The sequence below is a fragment of the Crotalus tigris genome, unplaced genomic scaffold, assembly GCF_016545835.1.
Source record: "Crotalus tigris isolate CLP2741 ecotype Arizona unplaced genomic scaffold, ASM1654583v1 scf7180000019007.31208882:3723066, whole genome shotgun sequence".
NCBI classification, from domain to species: Eukaryota; Metazoa; Chordata; class Lepidosauria; order Squamata; family Viperidae; genus Crotalus; species Crotalus tigris.
The window spans coordinates 2,897,399-2,918,668 of NW_024097321.1; the positions used below are offsets into that span (position 1 = coordinate 2,897,399).

Here is a 21,270-nt window from a genome sequence, read left to right on the forward strand (position 1 = left end):
AGAAGGGCCATGTTCATATAGTTTTCTTGGAACAAAAGTGATTTGCACTGTCTCCCTCTGTGATCATTATTCCAGTTGTCTACAACAAATCCAATATTGACTAACAACCTTCTAATTTAGCTCACATCTTGGGATTTCCTAATGTTATTCAGGAAACTAAATGCAAAATTAGCAGCAGAAGATTATGAGCAGAACCACTACCATTACCTCCTCCTCCTCCTCTGAGATCTAACAAGATTGGCTAACAGTGCCACCTCTGTGACTACATATTTGAAATAGATCAAATGTACATTGTGGAATGGTATCCTAGGCCAGTGGTGGTGAACCTATGGCACGAGTGCCAGAGGCGGCACTCAGAGCTCTCTCTGTGGGCACTCACATCATCACCCCAGACTTACGTCCCCCATGGTGCCTTCCTCACCAGCAGCCCCCCCAGAGGAGAGATGCCCCCAAGTACAGCCGGCGCAGAGCAGCACAGCCAAGGACATGTGCTTGTGCCCCATCGTGCGCAGATGATGCTGCGGGGTGCTGGCGGAGGGCATGGCCACCATGGCGCTGCTGGGCCACCTGGGCAATTATGCGGCAGGCCGTGGAGGCAGTGGGTGGCTCTGTGGGCGGGTGGAGCTGGGCTGAGGGCGGAGCGGGTCAGAGAGGGTGGGATGGGGCAGAGCGGGAGTGGAGTGGGGGCAGGTGGGGGCGGTTTTGGGGCACTCGGTCTCTAAAAGGTTCACCATCACTGTCCTAGGCAGTAAATGATTGGCAAACCTTGCAATGGGTCCCTTGCTCACAGGAAAGACATGTAGGTTGAATGAAGTTGAATGCTGGGTAGCCGCTGTGAAATGCAAACACCAATAAAGCACCTACCAGATCAGTTATCCAGGTAGTACTTCTTATCAATATATTTCATCAGAACAGATATTTCGGTAAAGAACCAAGGAAATGAATAAAAAGTTAGAGCATATATTCAAAAAATGTGCAACATTTTTGTAGTGTCACTATCACCTAAAAATCTGAATCTGGAAAAGGGAGCATGTGAGACTGAGGTTAAGGCTGGAAGATTCTGTTGACCAAAGAGATGTCTCATTTGGACCGTCAAAAAAGATCTGTATGATATGTTACGCAGTAGATACACAAAACATTTTATGTTTGTATTTAGGGGAGAGATCCACAGGAGCAGTTCTGATATGGACAGTTTGAAATCCCGGGGACTGGAATTACCTAAAACTATGTAAAGTAATTAGAAATTTGCAGATTTTTAAGATCTTTAATAAGAAATAATTCAAAGCAATCAGCATTGGAACTGGTTATGTCATATTATATTTTCTTAATTTCATTACAGCAGTGTAAAAATTGGCAATTATGCAGTTAATGGTAGGTTTCATGTCTTCTGAGAGAAGATTCATGTGGAAATATGGGATCTTCCTGGGGATCTATTTATTAGGGGCAACTTAAATAGACCTAATATCCCTGTAAGATGTATGGTGTAATAATCTGTGCAAAATGGTTTATCTTTCTTTGTTACCACACAGGTAGATGTGCTTGATTTAATGGAATTTTAGGTACCTGCCTCGCTGTGTGGGTTGTAAGCTAATTGTGCCTGATTTTAAAGAATGCAGTTCTCATTCTGGGGAAAATAAGGTTCTGTAAATATTGTTCCCAAACGCCCTGATTTATCCAATTTCCGCCATGTAGAAGCAGCTTATTAATTTGTTAACTCCATATCTTGTATGAGCAATTGCTTAGCTTGGTCATTTCCTAGGGAGATTAGGAATGGTGTAGAAAACTCATATAATGCTAACTCCTGCTGCATAACCTGTTGCTTGGAGAAGGGAAGTTATCTGTGAAAATTAAAGAGATCGGTCCAGTTGGAAAAAAAATTGGATTTACAACCAGGAGCTTATCCCCATCTTCCAGGCCTTTACCTGGATTTTGGACACTCCTCTCTCAACTCTTAATTGAAGGTCCATTCAGTGTAGTGGGAACTCAAAAAATGTGTTTGCATTGATTCCAGCACATTTTTTGCATAAATTCTTACTTCTGTGCTGCAGCAGATTTGGCTTCAGAGTTTGGTGTCACAAGGGATCATTATATCTTCATCTGTGTAACAAAAAATGTTTAATAGCATTTGGTTTAACCCCAATAGCATTTGGGGTTAAAAGCAGCAGCCTGCTCTATTTGTATCCTTCTGCTTTCCAGAGCAGAATTTCTCTGTTTTCATTCAAGATCCCCATGTTAGCAGTTCCTTCTTCAATTAATGAATACTACAGTTTTGAAAAGTTGGTTCTTCAGTGTGGACGCAGAAAGAATGTATCAGAGTAACTGTTTACTTGTGTGCTTGTGTGTTTTTTTACATTTTTTTTTAAGAAAAGAAAGTGCCAAACAGACCTTTGAGAACACGCTTCCGTTCATCATCTGGCAGGTCGTCCATTCAGTGGAGACCATCCCATTCGGCAGACTCAAGCCCGCGGAGATATCCAGGTTATCTTCGTGGATATTGGGAGAGCAACAGAAAAATGAGTTTTAAATCTCTGCCAAAAGAAGAAAGAGCCCATTATGCTAAAAAAATAGGTGTGTATCTAGTGAAAGTTTTCGATCATCTGCTTATTGTTCTCGCTGTTATGTTGTTTTATGTGCTATGAAAAATCATTTGATCTCTTCTCCTCTTTAATGTGTTTGTTATTTCATTCACCAGAATGAATGATTATATCATTCATTACCAATCATAAAATTGATTATAGTAGTTCTAAACTGCGAAGAACAAAGTCAAGCCAAAGTTCACCCTTGGCCACCAAGAAATAAAATAACAATTGTATGTTATAAAAAAGAGGAAATATGATGGGGCACTCAGAAAGGAAGGCACATACATTGCTAATAAAAGACTTGATTAAAATTGCAGTGACTTCAAATAAGAGGTATTTTTGCAATGTTACAATTAAGTGGAACATTTGCAACCCAAGTTTATTTCACTTCTAACTTACCTACATCAGAAATAAATTCTGACATATATTGCTAGCTATTTATTAAATTAATTAATTAGTTGGGTGGGGTTGATGGCATTCATATCAGAACAATGAAGCTTCAGATTGAGGCAATTTTTTCCTCTTTTTTTAGTTGTCAGTGTCTCACCCCTTTTTAATGTGCATCGCTTGGATTGCACACATATAAAAAGGGGCAGATCTTAGATCCAGTCACACCTGCCATTTTGATATTGTTTCACCCTTGCTAAGGAGACCCCTGGCCACTTTAGCTGACAACAGTGGTACTAGTGCTTGTTCTGACTGCAGTGGTTGTCAAGAGCAATCAGTTACAATTCTTTGAAATGGAAGCTTTCGTTCTTAACAAGCCAAGCACTGTTGACTTTTAATCTTTGCAGTAATAAAATGTATTAAAATAGTGTATGTGTTTCCTGTTGTTGTATGCAGCATCTGAATCAGTATATTTGGTTTCACCGCATTCAAGAAACTTTCAAGGGCGGACTCAACCAGTACATCAGGTTGTATTAACCAAGAGGAAAATCCCAGGTCAGTTTTGAAATCAGCGTGCAAACTGGCAAGACATATTATTGCATAATGACTTTTTTTTTTTGCTAGAAAATAAAATTTGGCTACAAAGTGAAAATTAACAGAGGGCTAGAATCAAGAACATGTGAAGTGTTAATACCACTTTATAATACCTTGATAAGACCACACTTGGACTACTGCATCCAGTTTTGGTCACCTTGATGTAAAATAGATGTTGAGACTCTAGAAAGAGTACAGAGAAGAGCAACAAAGATGATCAGGGGACTGGAGGCTAAAACATATAAGGAACGGTTGCTGGAATTGGGTATGTCCAGTTTAATGAAGAGAAGGACGAGTGGGGACATGATAGCAGTATTCCAATATCTCAGGGTTGCCACAAAGAAGAGGGAGTCAGGCTATTCTCCAGAGCACCTGAAGGCAGGATAAGAAGCAACGGGTGGAAACTAATCAAGGAGAGAACCAATCTAAAACTAAGAAAATTTTCCTGACAGTTAGAATAATTAATCAGTGGAATGTTTTGCCTCCAGAAGTTGTGAATGCTCCAACACTGGAATTTTTTAAGAAGAGACTGGATGGCCATTTGTCTGTAGGGTTTCCTGCCAGAGCAGGGGGTTGGATTAGATGACCTCCAAAGTCCCTTCCAACTCTGTTATTCTGTTATAGTTAATACAAGGGAAGACAATCTAGTGCTTTCATATATTTTAGACCACAAATCCCACAATCTCTTAGCATCAGCATATACTGGTCAGGATGATGGGAACTGAAATCAAAGAAGGGAGCACTAGGCTGCCTATCCTCTATCTAGGAACTCCAGAGACCCACTGTAGAGATGGCTAGACAGATTTGTGCTTTATGCTACATTTAATTTTAAATTGTCTTGAAACTGTTACGAAGACATTTCGATTGTTATCTTCATTGGAAAGTACATCTGGTACGTAGTTTTGGAAAAAGGCTTCCAGATAACTGCTAAGTATTTTATTTTTCCTTGTCCAATTTGTATTTGGGTGGAACCAAATATTGTGCATTGCAGGCTTGGAAATATAATAAAAAATAAATCATAGCATACTGTGTTGTTTCCTCTGAAGATACTGCTTCAAAATAAACAAATAAATGTGTAAATAAGTAAATGTTTTTCTTAAAACAATTTTTGGTGGTTTTAGAAATCTGGGATGGAATTTGATGTTTTTCTACTTTTGAAAGTTAAGGAGGAGGAGAAAAGCCAATTCAGACTATTTTTTTCCACATATTGGATTCTTAGCCAATAGTCAGAATGCTGACTCTTTGTCTAGAGGAATTTGGATCTAATCCTTACCCCACTGACTATGTAAACTTCTCCCTTCTTAAATCAACTTCCATATTCATGTCCCAAACACTCATAAATCCCATTGTCTCATTTCAGAGGAAGATGGATTGGAAGAAATGAAAGACATTGCTGTTCGAGTCATGTCCTCTCATTCAGTACTGGTCACATGGACAGATCCCTTCAGTGAAAAGCAGAAAAGACCAATCCCCTCTAGGTACTAAGCATTATCTGGGCTCTTTACATAGGCTTACCACAGGTATGCCAATTCTAGCTTGTTGCTTGCAGATTTGGAAATCTAGCATGGCTGGGCAATACTTCAAGGAAAAACAAATCTAACTGATTTGTTGCCCCTTAACCACAGAGCCAATACAACTTTACAGTCCTAGTGCCATGTCCAACATAGGGACAGTAATTGAGTGTCTAAACTCTATTGTGAAGCTTTGGGCAGTTGTCTCAAATTAAAAGTATTTCTTCCATGCAGAAGATTGTTGTGAAGCATTCTTTAACAAGATTTGTTGAAAGGGGTAAAGTTGCAAGAATTTCAGCAAGTGAACAATATCTAATTTGGAATCATTATATTCCAGTATATTAAGTTGCAGTCATGTAGACTCTCTTAGTTTCTCTTTAACTACTTTATATGAATCAGTGGACAGGCATTTTTTTTCACTGATGGAAAAATCTGCAGCTGGCTGTTTACAAAGCCATCTCTTAAACTTTAGGCTTGCTGGATGGCTGTAATGTGGAGTTCAATATGTATTAAATTGAATTTCATTTTGAGATTATTCTTCTGCCATCACATCCTGAAAATTCTGACCAAGAGTATTCTGCTATCCTTGAAGAATTTTCCAGGTTCTTCAGGGGTTGAGTGCACAGTGCATGTAAAGTAGTCATATCTGAACCTTTGCTGTTGTGCATTGGGTTAATCCTGCATTCTTCTGTCACATTATTTCTAGGCAATACACTGTCCGTTACAGAGAGAAAGGGGAATCGGCAAGGTGGGATTACAAACAAGTATCCAACAAGCGGGTCTTGGTGGATAAACTAATTCCAGACACTATGTATGAATTTGCAGTTAAAATCTCACAAGGAGAAAGGGAGGGCAAGTGGAGTGTTTCAGTTTACCAAAGAACCCCAGAAACCGGTATGTATTCAGTAGTATCAAAATTGTGCCTGTTAAATCTTTTTTGGAATTGTTAAGGTTCCAGTCCAAAAAAACCCAAATAAAATCATCACGTTAAGCTAATTTTCTTAGCAACAATATGAACATGATTTGCCATTACTTCTCCCAGGATAGGGTTTCTACTTTCCCAGTCTGACATACAAGCTCAGCGTCTGCTTAGCTTCTGTTTTAAAATCAGCCAAGTAAGAGCTACTATCTAGTTGGGTAAAGCAGGCATACTATTTTATATGTCAGTTTGCTTTTGATTTTCTTTAACCAATAGGACCAGCTGCTTCAGTAATTTCTCAATAAAAATAACTCTCTCTCCCTCTGGTCTTTAATTGGCTATCTGTCTGTCTTATCATCAAAGCAGTACTGTACTGACAGGCATGCATGGGTTTAGAACAGGGGTCTTCAAACTTGGCCCTTTTATGATTTGTGGACTTCAACTCCCAGAATTCCTCAGCCAGCGTGCCTGGTTTAGAATTTCTCTGAATTGTTTATATTATACTGTAAAAGTGTAGCATGGATAGCAAGCAAACCCCAGCATTTTGTAAATGACAGGCATGTTTGGAAATTGAAGGACATGTGGTAGATGCTTTTGTAAAATATCTACCAGAAGGATGCTTGCTGTCTCACTGAATACCTGCTACATGTTTATAATCAATTGCAGAGCATCATTTTATCAGATAGCTCTTTGCCACTCATCAACCCCCCCCATCAGAATGTTCCCTATTCTTTAGTTAGTGTCCTATTCCTGGCATGAGGGCACATTTCCAAATTAAAAAACACTAGATTGCAGTGATCCATCACTTTTGTTTTATAAGAAAAGTTGTGGGTTCTCTTCAGAGTCCAGAGGCATTACTGGAAATAAAAAATTCTAGAGGCAAATATTTAGGAATGAAGCATCCCAGTGTCTCATATGAAGAAATATGGGAGATAAGGAGCCTATTGGGCATTAAAGGAAGTGTTTATTTATGAACCTTCCTTCCTTCCTTCCTTCCTTCCTTCCTTCCTTCCTTCCTTCCTTCCTTCCTTCCTTCCTTGTACCTTCTCCTTCCTGTATTTGCTGTTTATTTTGCAGCTCCTGCTAGTGCCCCAGAAAACCTCAATGTGTGGCCAATTAAAGGCCAAACTCCTTCTGTTGTGGCTACCTGGGATGCCCTTGCAGAAAGTGAAGGAAAAGTCAAAGGTAAATGGGGGAAATAAATTAGAGAACCTCATGTGCTGATTTCATTGAGCAAACAAAAAAAAAATGGCAAAAGGAGAAAACTACATCACAATCCTGATCTAAATCAGCAAATTGAACAGATGCATTGCCCTCAAATGCCTCTCCCTTTTTTTAGAGAGGGATGCAGGGGTCTGAAACAACATTAGCAGTTCACATTGTTGCTGGGAGGCATTCATATGCTGGAAAGCAAAAGAATATAGTTGTACTTTGAATTCTGGTATATCTATAATCTAAGTCAGGATGACACCACCAGTTTTAGGATTGCAACACTGAACACACACACACCCCAACTCAAGTCTCAGCAAGCTGAAAATAGAAAGCTTCATGGCATGCCACCAACAAGCTGATATAATTCCCCCCCCCAGGAAGTAGCCACTTCCACCCTAGGAACCAGTCCCGACCACAATGGCACAATAGTGCAAAGCTAGGAATGCAGCTGCTTGTGGAATTTATGGCCCACAACACAAAGCAACAAGGGGAAGCTGCAGCCGCTTTGTGTTCAGCCACTACAGTGTGGAAAAGCAGGGCTAGGAAAGAGCCAACTTCCCAAGTGCTCCTTCTAGGCATGGAGACACACCTTCAGAATTAGGTGACTGTGAGAAAGAGGGCATAGACAACAAAGTTCAAGAATGCAAGAGAAATGGGGAATGATCATTCATTCATTCAATTTCCCTTTAGAGTTTTCAAGAATATAATTTTAAATTCAGACTTGCATTGTGGCTCTTGCTTTTTTAGTTTGGCAGTTGTATGGGGCTTGACTCTGTCCTTAGGGAAAAACATTAGGGTTGCTGGCCCACCTGTCCAGTTGAGGTCCCCTCCACAACTCGGGCCCATTCCTTCCCATATCTCCTTGCAGCCTCAGCAAATGAAAGGGATTGTCACGTACAGCCAATGGGTTGCAACTTTCAGAACTTTGACCTAAAAATGATACAGAGTTTATGGAAAATATAATGAAATGATGGGTAGAGATAACACTCAAAAATAATCACCCAAGCAACTGATATTAAAAATACATCCAGCTCAAGTACTTCCAACTAGCAAGCAACAGAATTGTTTCATTCTGTAATCAGAAACCCTTTTAACATCATTTACTTTTTTAACTAAAAAAACAGAGATGCCAATTTCAGAGTGTTCTACGTCCTTTTCCATTTTCATGTGAAGTCTGTTCTTTGCTTGTTTATGACTTAGGTGTTGGATTTGTAAAAGAATGCACAAAAATATTTATAAATTATAAATTACACTTATAATTTGAAAATAATACCTATTCAAATAAAGGCGTGCTATTGCTAATAGGCATCAATATTGTATTCTATTAGCTGCAAAATCAGCTCTTTTCATATTGCAAAGTCAACATGAGAAATAAACAGAAGGCAATCTTTAATATGAAAAAGAATGTTATAAACCCAAAAATAAATAATACATAAACAGAAGATGCATATTCATTAGTCTTATGACAATATTGATGGATCGCAATTCCATGGCCTAAAGTTTTATTTGAATAGTTAATTGATATTGTTCTCTTACTGTTTATGCTTCCTAAGTTTTTTTTCATATGAATTCTGAACTATAAAATTACAGGCTATGGGGAAAGATTACATGTATGAATATTTTTTCAAACGGAAAAAAATCTGCATCATGAATAAAGAACTTTGAATGAAAACCAATCTCCCTTATAATTTCTTCTTTCTAGTGTTCCAAATGCAAATTGTTTTAATGAACTAGAAAAGTCATTCAGTCATACTGTATTATAAATTTGTGAAAACAAGTCTACTTTACATTGTTTTTTTTTCACAAAACCCTTAGCAACGTTATGCTTTGCTTGTGCAATAAGGATTGCAAAGGGAAGAACAATTTTTTAATGAGGTAACACGTATCAAGCCTTAGAAGTATCTTAGATGTCATCACCGGTGTCACCATCCTTATGGATCTTTAGTCTTTGTTTTGGATTTAATTAGTTTCATTCATGTTGTACATGCAATGTCTTTTCATGCTGAAGATAGCAGTGGTAGTATCAATACTAACGCCCTGGGCAAGTGAATATGTTCATCTTAGTGTAAGTTCATCTTATACACACATACACAGACACATATACATACATAGCACACACAAACAAAATGTTCAACTTGTATTAATGTATATGTACTAAGATGAACAGATTCACTTGTCTGATACATTAGAATTGACTGTCACTGCTACCTATATATATATATAAAATGCAGCATCTTTTATACCCCAGCTTTTGTCTTGACGTGCATCGCCAGTGTATTAATTTTAGTAATGCACGTTCTAATTCATCCTACCCATACAGTCTGTCCACTGGAAACAGGATTGTTTTCAGTTTCCTACTTCCAACCGTCTGCCAAATTGTTTCAGAATACATTCTCTCATACGCCCCGGCACTCAAACCCTTCGGCGCAAAGTCCATTTCCTACCCGGGAGAGACTACATCTGCTTCAGTGGAGGGTCTGCAGCCTGGGGAGCGCTATGTTTTCAAAATTCGTGCTGCAAACAGAAGAGGCCAAGGCCCTCAGTCAAAAGCCTTCAGTGTTGCCCTGCCAGCAAGTAAGTACAGTGGCTCCATTGTTCACAAACTTCTTATTGCCTTTTTTAAATTCATCACATCTTGATAATTTTGGAACAATCCCTGCTCCTTTCCAGATGATTGAGTAGTTTGAGGGGGTAGGCACGGGATAGGAAATCTTTAAGGCAGATACGGCTCTTAAATCTCTGTCGTCTCCTCTCCCACTAATTTCAGACCCCTTTGCTGGCCTTGGAGGTTTTTTAAAAGGGAGACAGGTAAATGAGGTAATAAAAAGAGAAAGAGTGAAAGCAGTGAAGAGGACTTTGCCTATATAATCAAAGGTGTGCTGTTAATATTTAAGAGCTGATTACTGGCTTCAGCAACCAGGCTTCTCCATAGAACATCTGAGGGATAAATTAGGCATTGAGGCTCATCTCTGCTGTCAACTGGCTCAAAAGATTAAACTATATATATTAACAATTGGCTCTCAGAAGTCAGCTCCTGCACACCCTGCCTAATACCCTACCCATTAGTGGCTTCAGCTGTACCCCTTCTTGCCACATACTCTCTGAAAAAATGTTTTTGACAGAGCAAAGTTTTCCCATGTTTAGGCTCATGCAGCCCTTAATTGGATGGATCCTAAAACATGTCTTTTTTAGGCATAATGTTCTGCAGGGATTTTAAGTTAAACTCCAGAGCCTAGATCGGGGTGTCAAACTGCCGGCCCACGGGCCAGTATCATCATACCAAAGCCGTGCCCACCCCATTGCCGGCAATGCAAAAAGAGTTGCAATATGTCATGACATGTCATGTGACGTGGTGAGTTTGACACCTGTGGCCTAGTTGGTGGCAGAAGTTAGGCATATTTCATTGGTTAATCCAGAAGCTATATATGTACTATTTCCATTTTGCACTGGGTAATTAAAATATTGTAAGACTGTGAAAATTAGAATGTTCAGGAACAAATTTATATCATCAAAATGTTTTTCTTTGTTTCCTGATTCCAATGTTTGACTATATTCCCTAAATAAATATCTGAGAGCTATATTTGAAACTGAATAATATTTTACTTTGATAGTGATCATATTGTGTGGCATTTAATATCAGATATAATTTCTAAAAGCACAGCTGATGGCATTTAGTTTGTCCTAATGCTCAGTAACTAACATTTTTTTCCTTCCTTACTCCTCAAGAATAAAAAAGCAGTAAAGTCTAGAACAGTGGTTCTCAACGTTTGTGTGACGGCGACCCCCGCCACACAAACGTTATGCACATGCGCGGCGCTGCGCGCATGGGGGCACTGCCCCCATGCGTGGCGCACATGTGTGGCACCACCCCATGCGTGGCGCACATGCACGGCACCACCCCATGCGCGGTGCACATGTGCGGTGGCGCCCCATGCGCAGCGCGCATGCGCGGCAGCGCGCATGCGCGGCAGCGCCCCCTGAGGGGGGGAAATGGCGGATCGCCACCTTTGGCGACCCCCGAAAAATGGTCGATCGACCCCAAATGGGGTCGCGACCCATAGGTTGAGAACCGCTGGTCTAGAAGTCTTTAAAAATTGATGTGTTAAGCTAAATTTTCATATTCAGAAAACAGATTTTAACAACAACAACAACAATAATAATAAAGAGGGAAGGGACCTTGGAGGTCATCTAGTCCAATCCCCTGCTCAGGCAAGAAACCCTAAACCATTTCAGACAAATGGCGGTCCAGCCTCTTCTTAAAACCTTCCAATGTTGGAGCATTCGCCGCTTCTGGAGGCAGGTTGTTCCATTGGTTAATTGTTCTAACTGTCCGGAAGTTTCTCCTTAGTTCTAGGTTGCTTCTCTCCTTGATTAGTTTCCATCCATTGCTTCTTGTTCTGCCTTCAGGCGCTTTGGAGAATAGCTTGACTCCTTCTTTTTTGTGGCAGCCCCTGAGATACTGGAACACTGCTAACATGTCACCCCTCATCCTTCTCTTCATTAAACTAGACATACCCAATTCCAGCAACCGTTCCTTGTGTTTTAGCCTCCAGTCCCCTAATCATCTTTGTTGCTCTTCTCTGTACTTTTTCTAGATTTTAAAATATTTTATTAATATTTATATCAGCTAGAGATAATTAAAATGCAATATGTTTTATTAGTAAATCTTTTCTTTCTTTCTTTCTTTCTTTCTCTCTCTTTTCTTTTTCTCTTTTCTTTTTTTGATAATTGTTTATTTTTTATATTTGTTTCTCTTGTGTCTTTGTTTAGCCAATGTAGATGAATTGAAGATGAATCAACGAACAAATACAGAAGAAGATTTGGAACCTAAAAGGTCTATGAAAATTATGCCTTCTTCCCCTTTTCTAACTTTTCTACCATCTTCTTCCCTTCCCAAACATACAGAGGATGAAACAAAGGATCTAGGACAGGACAGACCTAACCTTCCTCCTGTCCCTAAAGCTACTGTAGATAATTTGCCTGTAGATAATGAAAGTAACAACCAACTAGACAATCTGGAGGATAAGCCTAGAACTCCAGAAGAGAGCCATTCAGTTTTACTTTCAAGTAAGCAACTGTCTGCATCCCGGAAGACAACTCATAGTAGACCCACCAAATTGCGTTTCCCTTCTATATCAGTTAAATCTCCTTCACCAACCGCAGCTGCAAAGTCTCAAAATCATTCACATCACTTCTCTTACAAACCAATTATGCCTGATACCGGCGATATTCTTGAGAGTGATAAGAGCAGAGGAACAGAAAAAAGAGAGCAGAAATTAAATTTCAGGGCGTCTTCTCCCCAGGGAGGTTCATCTCCATCTGTGCAAACAAAGCCTCTCACATATTCTAATCGCCATGCATTGAGAGATCCAAAAATAACTACCTCTGCTGTTTCTGCTGCTGCTACCCATACTTTACCTCATTCACGTGTTTTATCTTCTGATAAACATAAGTCCAAGGGAAGAGATAATTCTGATGATAGTGAAAATGAAAAGAGTGAAAGAGAAGATGAAGAAGACAAACAAGGGTCATCGTATTCTAGACCAAATTTTAGGCCCTCTTCAGGCCCGGCTACCTCGGAACGCTTTGATTTATTAAAATATAGATCTGTTATTACTTCTAACAGATTTGCAAATAGAGCTACCAATAATCATGATGCAAAAATGCAACCACCCAAAGATCCTTCTGCTACACAGCCTTCCAAAGTCCATCCTCAATTTAGTTCTCGTATAGCATCTGGCAGTACAAGTCTTAGATCTAATTTCAATATCGATAAAAAACAGAGGAGTAAAAATGAAAATCCTCTACCATCCACTCCTCTCCGTAGTTACTCACCACCATTTGCTAAGCAGTCTTCTTCTGTAGATGATTTCAAAAGGAAACCTGTGGCTGAAACTAAGAGTCGCCACAGAGTTACACCAACTAACAAACCTAATCTTGTAAACACCCAAGAAAATAATCATAATAAAGAAAAAGAAACCACAGATACAGATTCCTCAAGAATATCTGTAGAAAAATCATTTCCTCTACATTCTCCTACTTCCTGGTCTCAACTTGATGATGGCAAGATCAAGACTACATCTCCTAGGACAAAACAAACATCATCTTTGTCAAAGAAACCAAACACTGCTTTATCCCATAAAATTGTACAGTCAGAATCCATTCGTTCCTCAAAAGCATTAACTGATTGGGCACAAGTCCGATCGTCTTTAAACTCAAGAAGTGATCTGATGTTGCTTTCAAAGAATGACAAAGAACTTACTGATAATGACAGTTCAGAAGACAAGGAAACAAATGTTAAAGAGGAGCAAAGAGGATCTCCTTTAACACCTGCCAAAGGAGTTCCCATATCTAGAAGAATATCTACATCTTTGTCTCAGGGAAGAACCCGCTCTCTTTCAAAGCATTTTAATTCTCGGTTTGATAGAACTGATAAAAGATCTCCAACTCAGTTACCAGAAAAACAAGCTGGGTCAAGGGTTATAACTTCTACTGAAGTTACCTCTAATATGTATAAATTGCCTTCATCTTCACAAAGATCTAAATATGTACAACCGACATCTACCTCTTCCAAAGACACAATCAGAGACTCTCAATACAGTAGAGAAACTTCTTTGAAACAAACTCATCTTTCAGAGCCTCATTATCCATCTGGGTCTAGAATTTCAAGTAGGGTAGCATCCCAAATAAACAAAAAGCATGGACTTTTCCAGCCAACCCCTACAAAGGTTGAACTATCTCCAAAACAGCCCTCCTCTAAAATACATCAATCAATTTCAAATAGTGATGGTGATTACGAAGACTATGACCGATCAAGTGTAGAGAAAGATCCTATTTTGTCTTCATCAGCCAAGACTTCACAAATTTCTAACAAACTGAAATCCTTGCCTAAATTAAACTTAGCTTTGCCACAAACCTCTGAATCTGTGTCTTCTCATAGTCGCTTGACTTCTGATGTTTCTCCAACACACTCCTCAACTTCTCCCTCAGTGCCTCCTATTCAACGAATACAGAACTCAAGATTATTAAATCCTTCTCAACGACATCAATTTCGATTTCCTCATAGACAAGGTGAAGTATAATTCATAAACTTTCTATTTAAATTGAAAGAGAAACGTTTTACATTTGGGCAGTAAGAATCTCATTAGGGAAACTGGTTTTGGAGCCATCTCCTAGTTTTGTGTTATAAAGACTTGTAGTCTCTGAACTTTTGCACAGTTCTGCAGACAGATAACATTGAACCAGTCTTTCAGTGAAAATCTTCTCACTAAGAAAGCCATATTTTTGTGTAGGAATCAATAATCATATTAGATAGTCTTAATTCCTGTAAATGTTTTTTAGATGTTTCACATAGTGCCTATCCTAGGTTAATTAAATAAACATGTTTATTAGATAGCACATAAGTTTTACATACTTAGGTAGTATATAGAATTATAAAGCAAAGCAAAAAAAATCTCACGAAAATTTTTTTACTATATGGATGATATGCATATTTAATTTATGATAAAAAAGTAGATCAGGTTTTTAAATCCCATATTTTAAGAAGTGCTTTATTGCGTGTCTGGAAGAAGTATTATTATAGGTTAAATTATAAAATACCAATTTGGGGGATTCCTGACACGCGATAGAGGGGGTATCCAGGGGTGTGAACTTGGATAGGATTTCTTATAAGGAATTACTTAGATTGGTAGGGAGTGATTGGCAATTAAAATCGTTAGTTGAGTTAAAGCAAGAAAATATGGTACAGTCTTGGATTCAGTATAATCAATTGTTGGTTAGGTGGAAGTTATATCAAAAGGTTGGTATTACTTTAATGGATGAGAATTTGGTAAAACAGATTAAAGATCAAAATCGAGCGCATATGAAGAGAATTTATAATGTTTTAATAGAAATGGATTCGGAAACGGAATTAATTAAAGATTGTATGGTAAAGTGGGCTCAAAATATTCAAGAACCGATTCTATTGGATACATGGGAAGTAATTTGGGTTAGAAATGTAAATTTTACCCAGGCACAAAATTTAAGAGAAATTTTTTATAAAATGTTTTATAGATGGCATCTGGATCCTAAAAAGTTGTCTTGTATGTATCCTAATTTACAGCCCAAATATTGGAGATGTGGTAATTTGGAAGCCACTTATTTTCATATATGGTGGACTTGTAGAAATATAAAAGCCGTTTGGATTAAGATCTGGTGGAACATTCAACAGATTTTTAAGAGAAAGATAAAATTTACCCCACAATTATTTTTATTGGGTGTTATTACAGATTGTGATGTTAAAGAAATTAATTTGATGTTGAATTTGATAACAGCTGCAAGGTTATTAGTAGGGCAATATTGGAAGAAGGATTGTTGCCTACTATAGAAGAATGGACGATTAAAGTGTCAAATTTAGCAGAAATGGCTAAGATTTCTGCTTATTTGAAGGATCATTCACAAGAAAGATACATTTCAATCTGGAGAAGATGGATAAATTATATTCAGAATAAATATGGGACTAAAAAGTTTCAGTTAGCTTACGAGTGAATTTTAGAGTATTATTATGAAATTATTATTATTTTTAGTATTAGTATTGTTTAACTATTTGGGGACTGTATTGTTTAATAATTAGGATATTAATTTGTTTATGTTCTCATTATTATTATGTTCATTTTTAATTTGCTTATATTTATGTTAAAGGGGAGTTAAAGTGCATTATGGATTTGGTTATTTATATAGTTGGTAATGTTGGTTAGATTATGATTATCATATTTGTAACCCTGTATTCAGCTCTGGGAAGTGGGGGAGGGAGAGGGGAGGTTTGGGTGGGTTAATATTGTAATTTTTATAAAACTTTTTAATAAAAAAAAATAATGTGTGATGAACATGTTCTGTAGGCAAATGTAATGTGTAAACAAACAGTAAAATAGTAGTGGCCATATCAAACATAGAAACACATTTTGTAGAGATACATTTAACCCCAATATGATTGGGTAATCTAGTTTAAGCAGTATATGTATGCCTGAAAGACACTTTTATGCATGCTCATTTATAAAATGTATTTTGTCATGTTGGAATGATTTGAATTTAATTGTCATTTCCCTGAATGGGCAAAATGTCTGATTGTTGTATGTTTTCACCATGTATCTTTCAGGCAATGGTAGGAGACCCAATATGATGACAAAAACAGATCTAAATAATAAAATAGTTCCAAATAATAATGGAAAACGAAATGGACAAAAAATAATAAGTGGTCCACAAGGTGCAAAGTGGGTAGGGAGACTTTTTAAAATATCTGAAAGATTTTATTTTATATTCCTTTGAGTTGGAGGGCCTTTCAATCAACATATTGCTTTCAGATTGTAGATCTTGACCGAGGGCTGGTGCTGAACGCCGAAGGGAGATATCTCCAAGATTCCCAAGGAAAACCTCTCAGAGTAAAATTAGGCGGAGATGGCCGCACCGTCGTTGGTATGTTGCATTCTTATGTTCTATGACAGTGTTTCCCAAACTTGACAATTTTAAGGCATGTGGACTTCAACTCCCAGAATTCCACAGCCAGCAATGCTGGCTGTGGAATTCTGGGAGTTGAAGTCCACATGCCTTAAAATTGTCAAGTTCGGGAAACACTGTTCTATGATGAAGGCCTTTTTTTTGTCCAGTAAACTTCCCAGAGAATTCTACATTGTGATAAATCCTGAAAGTAAGTAAATTATTTGTTTACTTACTTGATTTATATACCTGCCCTTTTCACTTTTATGTGACTCTAGGCAGCTTGCAATAAAACAAATGAAAATGTGAAATGGATACAGGGAATCCTCGACTTACAACAGTTCGTTTAGTGACCATCCAAAGTTACGACGACGCTGAAAAAAGTGACCCGTGACCCTTTTCCACGTGACTGTTGGACCATCTCCACAGTCACACAATCGAAATTTGGACACTAGGAGTCGCGTCCTGGAGCCATGTCATCACCTTTGGCCACCTTCCGACAAGCAAAGTCAATGGGGAAGCTAGATTCACTTAACAACTGTGCTGCTAACTGCAGTAATTCACTTAACAACTGTGGCAAGAAAAGTTGCAAAATGGAGCAAAATTCACTTAACAACTATCTCGCCTAGCAACAGAAATTTGGGCTCAATTGCGGTCAAAAGTCAAGGACTACCCATAATAGAGAACCAAAATAAAAACACATAGCAATTGGGAATGATCTAATTCAGGGCTCTCCAACCTATGGGACATGGCCCACTACTAGACCGTGGCCTACTCGCCCTCCACTCACCCTAGCCTGCGGACCCATTTGCGCATGTGCACGGGACTAGCGGCGGTGGCTAGCACCTGCACAAATGGGGCCGCTAGCATCATGCGAGTTTTGTGGCCAATTTTCATATGCACACGGGGGCTAGCAGCAGCAGCTAGCACCTGTGCACATGCGCAAATGGGGTCGCTAGCTCTGTGCGGGTTGCACAGCCCGTTTGCACATGCATGCTGGGCTAGCAGCGGTGGCTAGCACCTGCACATCTATGCAAACAGGACCACTAGGTCTATGTCAGTGCATGTGGCACCAATTCCGTATGCGCAAATTTCCCAGCTGCTTCCTTTCCCTCCGGGCCTCCAGCATGAAAAGATTGGTGACCTCTTATCTAATTTGCCATCCATACAATCAGGCTATGGGTTCTAACTCATGCCCAGGGCTCCTGGCTCGAGCATAAAACCAGCTTTTCACAGCCTTTGGATTGGATGGAGCCAATTTAAACTCAGACGGAAGGGGGGCCATAGCAGAAAAAGGCTCTCCTAGGCCCTGCCAGCTGACACTCTCTTGCTGATGATACCTGGAGCATGCCCATCTTACCAGATTGGACAGGGCAGGTAGAAACAATTGGAGCAAGATAGACCTGTAAATAACCTGGCCCTAAGTCGTGAAGGGCTTTAAAGGTGAAAACCGGTAGTTTGAATTGTACCTAGAAGCATACTGGAAGCCAATGCAGCTCATAGAACAGAGGTGTCACATTATTCAGATAACGTACCTAGGACCAGGCAAAGGCATCTGATCATATGAGCCTTTTTTCCCCCCACCTCTCAATAAAACTCTTCTGTCAAGCAAAATGTATACCAGGAAGCCATAAAAAGATTTTAAAATGTGCTTCTCTGTTTACTGCTCTTTGGATGTCAGTGCATAGTTTGCTGAAATGGAGCCTTTACACCTTCTGCCCCCCTCCCCCGCAAAAAAATAAATGATTTGGGTAAATGTGTCACTGCCTTGAATAGCGTTCCTTGTGAAAGATACCACTGGCCTTTTTGTAGTTTGGTGACACAATCTGGTCTCTTTTCAATATCTGCTGTATTTAATTGGATAACAGTGGTAGCCTCAAGAATCTGTTGTTTCTCACAAAATTAAATAAGGTTGGAGAGGACTCGTAATGGCTGCTGTGTGTCTTACGAAAGGCATTTTGATCATAATGAATAGTTGCTTCATCAGTCTTTTTATTAAAAAGTCTGTGCACCATATGGAAAAGAACGGTTGAAGCTAAAGAAGGCTGCCTGGAAGAAGTCAGTATATTAGGAGGGGGTGCTAAAGATATAAACATTTTGTATGCAGGCATTCCTCAACTTACAACATTTTGTTTAGCGACTTCTCAAAGTTACAACACTGAACAATGTGACTTATGACCGTTTTTCACAGTTATGACTTTTGCAGCATCCCCATGATCATGTGATCAAAATTCAGATGCTTGGCAATTGATTCATACTTATGATCGTTGCTGTGTCCCAAGCTCAGGTGATCACCTTTTGCAACCTTCTGTCAAGCAAAGTCAATGGGGAAGCCAGATTCACTTAACAAGTGGGTTACTAACTTATCAACTGCAGTGATTCACTTAACAACTGTGACAAGGTCGTAAAATGGGGCAAAACTCACTTAACAAACGTCTGACTTAACAACAGAAATGTTGGGCTCAATTGTGGTCATAAGTTGAGGACTACCTGTAGTACAGCCCTGAGAATGATTACTTAAATATTCAGTAGTTCCGGCATCTTAAATGGCATGTGTCCAGTTTTCTAGACAAAGACCTCACTTAAATCCAGTACTTCCCAATTCCTAATGTCCTAAGGCAGTGATTGAAGTACATTTCCCTCTTCTTGTCTTCTGATAGATTCTAAAGGAGCTCCAGTAGTAAGTCCAGATGGCTTACCTTTGTTTGGACATGGAAGGTTTAGCAAACCTGTAGCAAATGCACAGGACAAGCCAATAATAAGTCTTGGAGGTAAGCCGTTGATAGGCCTTGAAATGGTTAAAAAAACCACCACTCCTTATACAACAACAACTACAACAACTCCTGAACCTACAACGACTCCTGAACCTACAACTACAATTGCTACAACTACTCCTGAACCTACAACTACTGAGCCACCAACAGAGAAACCACCACCTACCTGTCCTCCAGGCACCCACACAGAGAATGATGAACAAGGGAATCTTGTATTAGACCCAGATGGTCTGCCTGAATGCTATTCTGAAGGTACCCTTTCTTACGTTGGCTAAAGATCAGTAATACCTTTGAATATACCTACATCAAAAGTTGTGATGCGGGGGAAAGGCATCTATTTTCCAGCAAGGCTTTACAGTTGCTGGGCTTACCAAACAGGTAAGATTCAAGCTATCAAAAGCTTGAATTAGCGGTTGTGGAAGAAGAAACAATTCCTCGTTCTCTCACATCTGTTGCAACCACAAATTGTTGAGCTGTTCAAACCAGCAAAATGCAGAAACAAGCCCAAAATTCTTTAAAGCGTGCTTTAGGCAGATGTAGACCTTTATGTAGGTAGTTTTTAAGCAAAAGTTAAACTCAGGAGAAAAACATTAACTATACAAAACAGTTCATTTTCAAGTTGGGCTCCTGTTCTGTGGTAAGCTTGTATCTCATCAGCCCTTGAGAGCATGTTGCATGTAATAATATCTCTCAAACCTGACTTCTGTCCATAGAATCAGTGTCTAAAGATCTCATGTACATTGATCGTACAAAAGTCACTTAAAACTCTTCTGTCAGTCCCTATAATGTGTAGTATCACTTCCCACACTGACAGAGCATTGGTATAACTGACCATTTATCAAGGATAAGTTCTCTGCTGTGTATCCTTAATTAAATCTTAAGGAAAATGCTTCGGATTTTAGAAGAAGAGAAAGATTTTCCCTCATCATTTGAAGGAACAGAGAAGAATTTTTTTCCTGTTCACATTTGAATGCCCACTTAGTTTGTTGTTTATTCAGAAACCATTTGGCTCCTTTCTTGCTTTTTGGGGGGTAGGATTTCACTCCTGAAGGAACAGGAGGCAATCTGGTGGTTCTGGACTTGCAGGTCCTGCTGGAACAGCCAGTGAAATCCAGGACAGAATTTGTCCAACTTCAACGAGTTTGCCAATTGCAAACATACGTGGAGCAAACTTATTTAATTAATTAATTGGATTCCTATCCCATCTTTATTATTTTTATAAATAACTCAAGGTAGCAAGCATACTCCTTTCTCTTCCTATTTTCCCTCTGTGGAGTAAGTTGGGTTGAGAGACAGTGATTGCCCCAAAGTCACGCAACTGGCCTTCATGCCTAATGCATTAGTGACGGATGCTCGTGCCTTTATGACGCTGTGCTTGAATTGCGATCGTGCACAATAGGCTACCTTTGACTCCTCAGAAACTCCTGTTGGACCAGAACGTAATACAAGAGCCAGTTCACCAAGGTAACACTTATACTGAGTTGGTTGCCAATATGTTTCCAGTGTGCTAGTTGTGAAGTATAAAGCTCTTATGACCTCAGGACCATCTTCCCCAAATGGATGATGCCCAAACTGTGTGTGTGTAAATTGAGAAGCTGTGTTGAAGATTTCTACCCCCATCCCACAAGCTGCCTTATGGACAGCTTATACCCTGGGCCCGGGATAGCCCCCTTTCTGTTGATTTCTGAGAAGGTGGATTGGACCTTTGGAGTGTAGAATGCAAAATATTGGATCAGCTGCCATTTATTTATGGATGGTTTAATCGGTTGGTTTTACTGAATGTGTTAGTATTTGATATGTGAAATGTCCAGAGTTTTACACTG

The 21,270-nt window shown here is 39.2% G+C and overlaps 1 protein-coding gene across 4 annotated transcripts in view; it reads left to right on the forward strand.

The window, feature by feature from the left end:
- FNDC1 (fibronectin type III domain containing 1) overlaps positions 1–21,270 on the forward strand; it is a 77,052-nt gene that overhangs the window by 26,548 nt on the left and 29,234 nt on the right. The window contains exons 2-11 of one of the 4 annotated variants that reach the window (XM_039358292.1): positions 2,365–2,568; positions 3,423–3,521; positions 4,921–5,038; positions 5,778–5,965; positions 7,068–7,175; positions 9,588–9,776; positions 11,973–14,273; positions 16,336–16,454; positions 16,541–16,652; positions 19,334–19,699. In XM_039358292.1, coding sequence (XP_039214226.1) covers positions 2,365–2,568; positions 3,423–3,521; positions 4,921–5,038; positions 5,778–5,965; positions 7,068–7,175; positions 9,588–9,776; positions 11,973–14,273; positions 16,336–16,454; positions 16,541–16,652; positions 19,334–19,699 — 3,804 coding nt within the window. The remainder of the gene's footprint in view (positions 1–2,364; positions 2,569–3,422; positions 3,522–4,920; positions 5,039–5,777; positions 5,966–7,067; positions 7,176–9,587; positions 9,777–11,972; positions 14,274–16,335; positions 16,455–16,540; positions 16,653–19,333; positions 19,700–21,270) is intronic. The other 3 variants (XM_039358293.1, XM_039358296.1, XM_039358295.1) reach the window with 3 other exon arrangements.